The sequence below is a fragment of the Anguilla anguilla genome, chromosome 15, assembly GCF_013347855.1.
Source record: "Anguilla anguilla isolate fAngAng1 chromosome 15, fAngAng1.pri, whole genome shotgun sequence".
Lineage (NCBI taxonomy): Eukaryota > Metazoa > Chordata > Actinopteri > Anguilliformes > Anguillidae > Anguilla > Anguilla anguilla.
The window spans coordinates 3,857,027-3,869,672 of record NC_049215.1 but is presented as its reverse complement, the minus strand read 5'-3'; the positions used below and the strand labels follow the sequence as shown (position 1 = coordinate 3,869,672).

The window sequence follows — 12,646 nt, the reverse complement described above, 5'->3', positions numbered from 1 at the left end:
TCTATCTATTAATGTCTCCAATCAGATCAAACCAGCCCATCCTATGAATCTTATTTCTTTTCTGTGTACATGTAATATTAAAAGGGAATTTATATAAGATATGCCCCCCCCCCCCCCCCATCCCTAGAGTTCAGCAAACACGTTCATTAATCTGACAGTGGCAACTCCAACACTATGAAAGAGAATATCAATTTCCACTTTCCCCACTACGGTTAAACATCCTTAATGCCCCAGACCGATGGAGTCTCACATTCTGACATCACGCCCGTGTTGCATGTCATTACAGATGCAGCTCCAGATGTTGCCTGTTTTGCACGGCAACATCTGGAGAAAACGGTCCGAACGAGAAAAAGAGGTGAAAAATCGGATCTGATCTTTTCTGTCACGCGGTCAAGAAAGAAACAACAGCTTACTGTGGTTACGTGTACACAAGGAGACCTATTAATGCATTCACACGGTAACGACATTACACACTCCACCAACGCCTGATGCACCGTGAACATGGACTGACATGGACTCTCTGGTGCTCTGCCCTGCGTTAAAATCGAAATGTCCTCTATTGCTGTAAATGGGAAGACAAAATGTCTGAGCAGAACGTAATCTCTTACAGAAAAATTATACAGTAAAATTATATAATATTTGATTCCAGATTCCATATGATATAACGTTATGTATACAAGTTAGATTGCATGTCTAGGAAATTCAGTGCATAATGACCATACTGAATTAATGATCTTTCTCCAAGCCGTCAGGTCTCTCTCCATATTCTTCCCACTAATCTTCAAATGAACTTGTATCGTATTATTACTGAGAACAAATTAAAAATTGATGTTACAAATTCAACTTGAATTTCTCATTTTGCCAGATGAACAACTGCATATGGGCATGTACAGTATGCTACATTCTTTCACTGAGATGAATTATATGTATAAAACTACAAAACTCTCCGAATTCCACTCCGGAGGACAGGATTAAGAAGTTTTTTTTGATTTCATTCAAACAACCAACAATGCATAAACAATTTTTCTATGCGGGAATTAATTTGTTAGAGAAATGCCTTGAAGGATGTTTCACTATTAAATTGAGCTTCTAAATTTTCACCGTATGAAAATAATCAGCACGCTTTCTCCTGATGGAGTCCTTGGAGGGAAAATAGATTTCATAATGTTGAAGAAAAACATTGTTGGATTATAATGCCTGAGATACTGAGTGCACGGGTGTGTGCGATAATGTAACGTTCTGGTAGTTAACCTGTTCTACAGCGACCTACAAAGTGCAAGGTAACACAGTACAACTAGAAGAAATATGCAAATGCGTTGTCTTCGACAACAGAATATTTTAAATGCTAAATTTAAATGCAACTAACTCATTAACCTTTGAGCATATGCTGTAAGAATGCCTGCATCTGTCTTGTCAGAAGAGACAAGCAAAGACAGCTTAAGGTACAATTGCACATTTCCATTCAATAAACAAGCCACGTGAGCTTATTATAATTAAAATACAATTTAATAGAGACCAGAATTCAATTACTGCCTTTGGCAGCATCAAACAACAGCATTAACAAACAGAATGGGAAATGTTAAATACATTCACTGAAATGCAAAACAGGTAGAATGAACGTTTTTGAATTTTCCCCAATATCCTGTTGGATTTAGAACATCAGTGCACATGCTTAATGACTTTATAAAACAGACCTCAATGAATGAATAAACAGTCTGAGGTTCAGACTAGTATTGGCAGCAAATCCTCCCAAATCAAGTACAACAGTAAATTTCACATCACAGTGTGGCTTCCCCTCTGTTTGGGGAGGGGGGGGGGGCTGCTGAACAGGATTTACTGTGCAGTGAATAAAATTTACACCAAATAATTGGGATGGCAGGCAGGCCATCCCGCCTAGTTACGGCTTGGGGGGGGGGGGGGGGGGGGGGGATGGCGGGTGCTCCATACCTATACAGCACAGAGAGTTTGGCACTTCTCATGGTTCCTTACAGAAATAACCACAATGACAGACTCTCAGCCCTTAAGAACATTAAAATCTGTACCTCCTGACTTCATGTAAACACACAGAAATTCAGATAAAACTTTAGAAAACGTATTTAGTCCACTTAATAAAGCCCCAAACGTGGGTGGTTTTGCTTTTTTTTTTCTCATTTTCATCATCACAAACGCTCCAGTCCCACAATCAAAAATTCTCCCCTTTGGTTATTTATCTAATGTACATCTGCCAACAACAACATCTGACCAAAGTCATCTGATTAAAGTAGCCAATTGACCACAAAACTAACTTGACAACCAGGTCTAAACATATCCTTTCTGGAGCGTAAATTTTCATCAGCTGTTTAAAACATTCATTTAAATGAAGTCTTTCATGAGGCAATTTTTGTTATTTGACACAAAACGTTTGAATGAGCACATTCCCATAAGATGGTAAAGATGAAATAGAGGGCCAAGTTACATTAAATAATTGAGGAAACATTGGGTAGAATTTCTTTGAAATGTTTAATTTGTGTGAGCCAAAATAGCCAATATTGTTTGTTGTAACTTCATTTTGACACCAGTACTTGTAATAGCAATCCCAGATTTTGCAAGTTTAAATTAATTACTTATAGACAGTGTATGAATAATTTGCCATTTTGTATGTTGAAAATGTGTTTTTGTTAAGATTATATTTACTTCCTCGTGTAAGCACATAGTGCTGATGAATTACATTGTTATATCTTAACAATGCTTTAGAGAGATACAGGAAAATTGATAACATTTTTACATTTTATGTGCCATATTTCAAAGGAGTTATAGCAATGTCCAAACACCCATTTCCAACAGATCCCTCAAAAACTATACATAGGGCTCCTACATACCGTGAAGCTGTGCAATGACATTATGCTCTGCTTTAACTACCATTTTTAGATTCATAGCTCTGGTGGGGTACGTCGGTCAGCAGAAAAATTATGAGCGGCCAGCACAGCAAACTCCCAAAATAAACGCGGTTTTATCATCTCCCGCCATTAAACACAAGTGTCACACAGCGTAAAACACACCTGAGGTGATGTAAACGCCTGCAATAATCTGGAAGGGAAACGGGACGCCGTCGACTCGCGTTTTTTCCACAGGATCAGTCGGTTCGCGCGCGTATATGGAAACGAGAAACTTCGCCGAGGCTTTTCTCGATGCCAAAAATACGGAAAAAAATATCATGTGATAAGCTGAGGAGACCCGAGGGCTTGCGTAAGAGGAGAGTGAAGCAACCGAGGGTGCCGAGTCCATTCGGGAAATAAATCAACTTTATTTTAAACTCCGGTGCCCAGAGAATCATGTTTCCCAGTGAGGCACGGAGGAACTCAGGAAGGAGAACTTCCTCTGAGCATAAAACTCATTACCCAAGAGCTATCTGAGACTTTGCACTTGTCAATGGTAAAACATTTCCTCAATACAAGCACCTTCGACAGTTCTGTATTTTGCACTAAGCACTGTTTAAGGGTGCAAAAACGAACTTGTTGTCTTTGTTATCACAGCAGTAAGACACCGGTTCGGCACGAAACCGATCCCTTGTTTAGATGCGCATTGAATCGACCGAATTTTTCAAAATTGTGCTCGCGATCACTTCAACTACTGTCAGTCACTAAAACAGACAAGACTGGAGTATTTTCTGCTAATCTGTTGTGAGTGATGCAAGAGAGTACTCAGCATTCCGACGGTGGTTTTAGTGAGACTGTGGTTGGTCTTTGGCTTTGGAATGTGCTCAGTAGTTATATTGAGCAAAGTTCTGGCCATTGACCCCCGGAGTTGCTGCTCTCAGTCGTCATGGAATTAAAATTGACAGCTGCACATTGATTTGTTGTGAATAAGGAATTTGCAACACAGAATTGCCGTGCTCGTTAAAGATTTGTTGGTCTAACCATCGCAGTGACATAATATGTTCACAAATTAGTCAGCGGAGATGCTTAATGAGTGAAATACAGACTTGGTCTTGTGTGGCTTTTAAGTGTAGAGAATCCACTTTAAAACTTGTGCCCATTTCAGTGAGTGATGACAAAAAGTGAAAGCAAGCAGAATCATAGTGATTTAAGGTGAGGAAGAATTTCAAATGTTGCCATATTTTACTTCAATCACAAAGTCAGATAAAATAGTATGCACCAAAATATTGTTCTGCTGTAGCGTGTTACGGAATGAGGGTATAAAAAGTACCATATAATCTTCCGTAAAACAGAGAATATGTGAACTGGAGAAAACAGGTACTTATGCTAAATGACCTCATGCCATACTTTGCGAGTTTTGACACGGGCACAACCCTTTAACCTTTTGCGCGGATGTTTGCAATAATACACATAGCACAATAACTTTCAGAAAAGCCAGCGTCGTACTGTTCCAGACTCAAATTTCCCAAGCCAATTTTCCTCATATTTCAGGTAGCTTCGGCAAAATACACCACCACACAACTTCTAAGTCATTAAAAAACACTTGCTAGGAAATGGTTATGGTGCCTTTGCACATCACAACCAAGGAGATGACTAAACATTCAAAGCTAATTTTCTAAAACTTGTCCAGAAAATTCTATAAAATATATTGAGAAGCACCATAAGCATGATTCCTAAATAGCCGACTTATGAAACATTTGCAGAAAATATACTGTACAACAGTACAGTACATATTTTTTTGTTATTCTGTGCATAGAAGACCACATATTTCACCAATAAGAAGATATACTTTTGAACCCATTACAAAAATTCACTTTAATAGGGGATGGCATTTTGTCTGCATCCATTCTGCTGTAGTATATCAGTTTTACCTGGCAGTAAACGACCTTGCGAATAAGTTATAATCAGACTTGTTTTTGTATATATACGCATAGGAAATCTACTGAAAATGTAAACCTCACAAAAGGTAGCAGGTAGAGAAACAGACAAATTGAAAAAGAAATGTCTAATTAGCGGTCCTCTCATATCACTATATGGGCATTCGTTGCTTTAAACGCTTAGCTTCTCAGTGAAAGTGCAGAGGCAGCTATCAGATGTGAGCGAGGGAAGGCCAGCTGTAAAGAAGCAATGGGACAGTGGCTGCTGACAGACAGAGGCGCTTACCAAGTCTTCTTTGCTTGATCACGGTGCGGACGGATTGATAGAATTCCACAAAAGACCCTGAAATGCCCCAGCCAGCTGGGTGTGTTTCTCGCCAGGAGAGTTAGAGGAGCAATGTCCCCTTTGGGTTGGAGACCAGCTCCAGCACCGTGTCTTCACCTCTGTTATCCAAGCAGACAGTGACAGCTGGTTTTATTTTAGACCCCTTCCCTGTAAAAGGAGGGACGGCCGAGGCTGTTTTTAGAAGGCAGAGGCCAACGCGCCCCTAACCTCGAGTCGCAAAATTGTATTTGTGACGACTCCTGTCAGAAGGCCACCGACCGTCCGACCGATTTCCTCTCTCAGCATAGGAAACCATTTTGTGTAACTCAGCTGTGGATGATCCAACTCCAAACCAATTTCACAAATACCAGTGGGCCTCCAGCTAAAGAGGCCCTGAGCAATTCGTGATTTCATTAAAAATGCAGCTCTGCCCTTACAAGATGAGCCCAATCAAGCAATTAAATGTAGCAAAGAGCATGGGAATCGGAATGCAAACGATCCCAAATCCCAAATACTAGTTTGTTGGTCATTTTGTCTGCTGCACTGGTAAAATTTCACTCTACCACCATAGGCCGCCAGTCCAAAATGCCAGTTCTAGTTCTAGTTCTAGTTTCACCCATCTTCGCCGAATGCAAACTAATCAACCAGAACTAGTTTAGTCAGGGCTAATACAGTGGTTTCTGTACAACTGTGTCTGGGAGACAGATTGGAGATGGGAGAACAAAATAGATATTCTGACCAAGAATGATTAACACTCAGTTACACAACAAGAAATTTCACACATGAAGGACACTTCAGCTAGACGCTTCGGTTAGGACCCCTTGGAATGTCCGTCACCTTCTGAGAGAAATGCTCCCGTCACCCTGTCAACATTCGACATCCAACCGGCACAAACACAGGGATTTTTTTTTCCAGAGCGGACAAGATGGATTAAAGAAAGGTCAGACTGACCATAACACAGACACACAATCACACCACACTTACTTGAAACCCAGCGTGCTTAAGCAAACCCTTTGACTTTTCCCACAGTGTAAAAAAAAAAACCAAAATGGAATTTCAACGCACCCTGTACATGCCTGAGTAGCGCTAGTGCTATGATCGACCGCTGTCAAAACAGAGCCCCTAATAACACGTGAATGCCTTCCATACAATGATCTGTTGTTGTGGTTGATGATCAGGTCAGTGATGTCATCCAGTGAGTGAAGGAGTTGGTCTTTAGGCTGGAAAATGGCAGTCCCAAACTCTCTGGGCTAGAGGTTTGCCACAGGGCCCATGCGTTGTAACACCTTTCAGCAATAAATGAACTTTTCCCATACATATAGGCCTACGGTAGCAAAAAAAAAAAAAAGACATATTTTCTCAGGACAGGATCACTTCTTGGAAACAATGAACACAGGCCAATCTTTTGACTACAATGAATTTGACTACAATTCATTGCTTGTTATAAGGTAATACTAAGCACTAAGCACTGAGGAAATAAATTGTAGTAAAAAGTTTGGTTGAACAAATCCCCCATGACATTTCCTGGCTTGCATCAGACACTGCCCAAGATGGAGAATAACTTGCGGGGATGTGTACTGTAGTCAAGACAGACTTACAGCCAGTGAAATACTGGCTTTATGTAGTGCTAGACACTCTCTAGACCAGTGGTAACCAACCCTGCTCCTGGAGATCCACCATCCTGTATGTTTTCACTTCAACCCTAAGAAAGCAGACTTCATTCAACAGCTAAAGATCTGCACTGAACTGCTAATTAGTAGAGTCAAGTCTGCCAAATTAGGGTTGGAATGAAAACCTAAAGGATGGTAGATCTCCAGGAACAGGGTTGGTTAACACTGCTCTAGACCGTTGGTAAATTGTAGCCTTTGATAGACCAAATGACTGGCCTTGTCTCATCAGTAGCTATTATTTGTCTTTAATTTTGTCAAATATCTAGCAAGTTTATAAGCAATAGCACTCACACAAACAAAACTGAGTCATATAATTATTTGAAATACAGTACTTTGTACTTTATCATTTTCTGCACTTTATACTTTAAATACCTTAAATAATAATACTTTTAAATTCCTGCACATTAACAACATTACAAAAAAAACATAAACTATCATCAATATATCATCAATGATTTCATAATTCATATATACATATGTCTAAATGTTCTGGATACTAATTTGTCATTAAAAAATCCAGGGATTGTTTTCAGATTTTACCAGCACCTAATGACATGAAGTTGTCTTACTGGCATCCAAAGACTTAGTTCAAATACAGTTTTTGACTCAAGTCTGGTAATTAACAATAGTCAGAAACTCCACCCTTGTGATGGGAGCAAACCCTTTGCACAGTGTGTGCACATTAGCAGAGAGTAGGGCTCCAGATCTGAGCCTGTAAGACGTCTCTCCGCTCAGGAAATGAAATGCGACAGCCAGGCGTCCCTTAAAGTGTTCAGAGCGTTTGCGGCCACACCACACAGAACACAAGCATGGCGGACTGCATCCACAGGCAGATTGAAATTTATAGGCAAAATAAAAAATAGACGAGTTATATGAGAGACAGCTGCTTTCAGTAGTATTCTCCCACAGGCTTGGACCTGTGGCCCCTTCCATATGTTGGGTATGTCCTCTCCCATATGTGGGGGGGGGGGGGGGGGGGGGGGGGGGGGGCGGCTTATGCCAAAAAGGAACCAGGCTGGAAAAACATGAGGTCTCAGGAGGTCAACCCCCATGAGCTCTGAGTTTCGGGCATGGTCTGAGATTTGCATCGCCGTCATACTTTCGCTTCTAATTATGTGCTGTCTGACACCTAAAAAGAATACTGAATGCTGAAGCCAGTGCATCGGCAAGCAAGCTATAAACTATTTAAAAGGTTTATATCAATTACATAAAGTACCATTTGTAATTGGAGTGGGGAAAATATTGTGAATAAAATGTCTCAGGTAGTATCTATCTAAATGTATTATGCATTACATTACATTAAATCTTTATTATTATTCATTAGTTTATCCGTGTTTTATATAATTTCATTGTGAGAATGTGTATTCCTGCAAGGAAAACAGAATAGAAGTAAAACTGAATAAAAATGATGCAGTGCCATCATGATTTTAGTACATCCCAAAAAAACAGGCACCGAAGTATAAGATATTTTAACTACTGTCACCGTTGTAAAATACTGAGTCGCGTGACAAAATGCAACTAAAGAAGAAGGACCACAAAGCATCTATTATCCTAATGAGTTTTTTTGTGCTGTGAAACCTAATGAGATCTTAGCCAATAAAACCTACTTGTCTCTTTAAAATATGTGAACATATATTTGTTGGTTTTACCTTGGGTACTAATGACTTCCTGACATCTTAAAATTCTAAAAAAAAAAAATCTGTTTTCCACAGCTGTGAATTTAATTATTATACAATATAATTACTTAATCTTGGAATCACACAGATTGCTGCACCAGTTAATTCATATCCCTGCAGTGTGTGCTTTAACATTTCAGCGTTGATACCTCAATTTCACTCAGACGCATCATAGTGCTTAATAAACATTGATCAGCTAGCTCTTGGAAACCTGTGCACTGCTGATAACTCTTCTCCAATTCCCAGACCCCAAACTTCAAACCCTGTCTTCAAAGAAAACACCATCTGGCGATGCACAACTCTCTCCCTCCGCCAAGATTCCCCAAGTTTATCGCAAACGCTTCTGCTCCTCGCTTTAATAGTGAAGCGAGGCTCGTTTCCGTAGGGCTGGTTCTGATTCAGCTGGAGGGGCCTCCCCCCCCCATAAGCAGTCAAACATCAAAAATTCTCTGTGGGGGTGGGATTCCATTGGGGGGATTCTTTTGGGATTTACAACTGCCTCCATCCACAGTTGGTTTTGTTATGGCGCCGTGCATGCAAAAATGGCTGCCGTGCATCACCCAGGTGGGTGCTACACATTGCTTGTGGGTGAGGTGAGTTCCCCCTGACTGTAAAGCACTTTGAGCATTCGGAAAGGTGCTATATAAATGCAAGGATATTATTGTTATTATATTGTCATGAAAGACCCTCACGTGAGTGTTAAATGAAAAGTGCCTCAAATTCCTGTCACTGGGCAAGCCGAAGACCAGCACAACCAGTATGAGTCCAAAAAGTGAGCTCGTGCCTCAAGAAGCACCCCCAGAACCACAAGTGGGAGCTATGCAAACCAACTATGGCCTAACAATGAGAATGCTCCAGCCTAGGGGATTCTGATGACAATGTCAGCGGGAATGGGACAGTTCACTTAAAAGCATAAAGTAAAACTCGCGCTCGCACATGCTATTACTATTGTTACTATTGCTGAACGTCTGTTTGTGCCGTGACCATTTCTCCTTTTTCGCATGGAGTATTTAGCAATCCGGATTTTTCCATCCCTGAAAAAAAAAAAGCGAAAGAGCCGAAGAAAACTGAAATTGGTCCAGGAGCGATACGAGGGGCACAGCGGAGCGGTGAGAGTCGCTCTGCTGCGAGCGTACGGCTCTGCGTACGCGCTCCTTTACCGCCGCTCAGCAGCCCGTCAGGGTTCATCACCGCTCCCCGCTCCCGCGCTGCGAAACAGGCCAGAGCTCAACCTCAAATCACCCTCGCGGACTACCCAACGCACTGAGACTGTATAAATACCGCACATGCTACGCCCCATCAACACGGACATAACTGTCAACTTTCAGACTGACTCTATATCAAATGTCCTGTCAAATATTGCTACGGTTAATTAATTAACGATTAGTTATATTCATTTGCACTATAGCCGAAGAAAGTAAACGGTGTGATACGCAGTGGAAGCCTTAGTTTAATATGTAATTTGATTTAGACAAGATTAGGATACAGTAATAAATTCTTAGAGCAGAAAATATGCACTGCATGCATATTTATCACAAGGCATTAATATGGAAATCTATTACCATTCATTTTTAATCAAAAGCTTGCCCTATGTAGGGTAGCTTGTATGTCTGACACACTTTCATGGCAACTAATTTCCCTTTGCTGTTAGTTGATGAAAAACGAATGTAAATGAGTAACAAAAACTCTAACTTCCTGATACACAACAACCAAGCATTCAGTCTCTCCCCTCCCCCCATCTCTTACTATAAAATAGCTGGATTGCTTTGACACCCAAGCAGAACTGGTTCAGGTACTATACTGAACTAGCACTGACAAAGATTTCGATTTTTTTTTTTGCCTCCATAGTTTCTTGCATGTTCCGCATCTAAGAAGCAGCATCTACATTGGAAAGGGAAGTCATGTCTTACTCTGGCTGAGCTCCTGGTTCTGCTGTCGGGCTGAATTTCGGTGTTTCTGGTCTGCGGCTGACGGTCCTCTGGGCGTGGGACTGCGGGCACCCCTCTCGGCTCTGGGTCCCTAGCGCAGACAAGGGGGAGGAGAGCCCTTATCAGGGGAGTCACCTACAGCTGTCCCGAATGGGGACCGTGCAGGCCATCGCCCCACCCCACTGTCCTCATAAACACACAGCTTGGGCTGGCTGATGGTCTCATGGCAGAAAAAGAATTGAAATACAAAGATGGATATGATGGCAATTCATAAATGGGTTTTTATCAATCACCGGGACACAAGACTGAATAGTGGAAATGCCATAAGCTCACAGTGGAAACACAAATTACCTTGAGTTGATTATGAAAAATAGTCCTGAGCTGAACACCAAATGGAAAAGAAATTAAATCGAGACTTCACAAATGAGCTCAAACCCCAGTAAAATCATTCACATAAAATAAACCCAGCATAAAAAAAAATGTGATTCCCTCAGCCATACATTCCAGTATGTAATGTATAAAGCTATTCAATATCTCGAAAAGCAGGTTAGTTGAATCCGTTTTAGTGCACTTCATTTTTTCCCCCATCATAGCTCTGTGTGTGATACTTCCTTATTTGTAGTGGAAGCTACCGTAGAAGCCACATGCTTATAAAATGGTTGTTTCTTTTTGTCTTTACTTAAATACAAATTATAATTTTGCTATTATTATTAACCACTATTTTTTAGTTACAAAAAATGTTTTGGTAATATCCATGGGATCCATACTTTGTTAGAACATTCCAGAACCCATTCTTTTTCATTATCAGCAGAGAGCCCAACATTTCTAGCCCTGTGGGAAGACATTCAGAAAACTCTTGAAGTTCATTCTTCCCATACACACACACAAAAACAACAGAAAAACAAAGGTCAAGCTATACTTTTTTAAAGAAGATGTTTAATCAAATGCTCTAAATAAAATTATTGCCTTGACTACTGTAATCTTTCTAGGACACTTCCCTGTTTACACTCACGTATAACTTTTAGGCACTCATATACCTTCCACTTATTTTTGAACCACAAGCAATCTGAGCTATTGAATTTAGAAGTGTATCATTATTAGCTATTCTATTTGTGAAACTATACTGTTGCACTTTTTCGTCATCTACATTCACATATTGGACATATTTATGGATGGGAGTCACATTCGAGAGACGGAATCACGTTACAACGTTGAGGAGTTCGGAGCCAGGGTCTCTGAAACTTCACCCTTCCCCGTCTGTCTTGGATATATTGAGCCTGGGAGTCAGGGGGTCAACAGCCACACTAAGAAAATGGCTTCCACCAATGTCATGTGACAGGACAGAAGAGACAGCCTTAAGGCCTAGAGTCTGTTCAAGTTTCAAAAATACAGCCTGTTTTGGAAAGAAATAAAAACTATTTTAGTCAGTACACTGAATATTTGCTTTAAAAACTCCGCTGATACAGGCTCACTAAATGTGTTTTCACTGCTTTGAACATGTCCCAATACAGGTATCATTTTTTATGTAGCAATTTAAAAGTATTGAGATTCTCATATAAAAGAGGTAGAGAGATAGAAATATAGCATATTTCTGTTGTTACCACTTTTAAAGATAACTCTAAGACCTGGGCAATCAATTCACACAGTCACAGAGCAGTCAATTATTCACTCGTGGGTTTTAAATCATGTGACAGGAAACTCATGCACATTCTGGGATTTCAAGAAGTGCATTCCTGGCTCAGAACGACACAACCCCTTTTCCCATTTGCGATAAGGATGTACCTATAGATTACCGCCGCTGATGTACCCTATCGGGAATTTGATTGCAATGTCAACCACAGGCCATTCTCCCACGCACTGCCGTTGATAAAATGCAGACGCATCATTTTATTTATTTATTTTTCTTTTCGGGGTAAGCACAATCTCTCCCATGCAGCTTGCCAGGAGCAGCCTGTGGGAGAGGTCTTATTCAGAAGCGCTGATGGGGAGCTGGAGCAGCATGTGTGCGTACCTCCCTGTCGAGGGGATTGTTCCATTTGAATTTCGTGTTTTCCTCAGGAGCCCACTGATCTGCGCACAGAGAGGCCTTGTGTGATTGCTTTTTGGAAGGGAGCACTTTTCTCGCTCGCGATGGCTGCCGACTTCCTTATTACTTTTCTAGCAAAGCACTTAGAGATCTATTAGGATCAGACAAGATGGAGTCCAATAATAATTGAAGAGGACCACCACCTGTGTCAAAAAAAAGAACAAAAAAA

At 40.7% G+C, this 12,646-nt stretch overlaps 1 protein-coding gene across 2 annotated transcripts in view; it reads right to left on the bottom strand.

The window, feature by feature from the left end:
- The window catches only part of LOC118213601 (xin actin-binding repeat-containing protein 2-like), a 49,486-nt gene that overhangs the window by 20,705 nt on the left and 16,135 nt on the right, over window positions 1-12,646 (bottom strand). Inside the window, exon 3 of one of the 2 annotated variants that reach the window (XM_035392580.1) lies at window positions 10,374-10,482. In XM_035392580.1, coding sequence (XP_035248471.1) covers window positions 10,374-10,482 — 109 coding nt within the window. Of the gene's footprint in view, window positions 1-5,078; window positions 5,171-10,373; window positions 10,483-12,646 lie in introns of those variants that run through there. The other variant, XM_035392581.1, reaches the window with a different exon arrangement.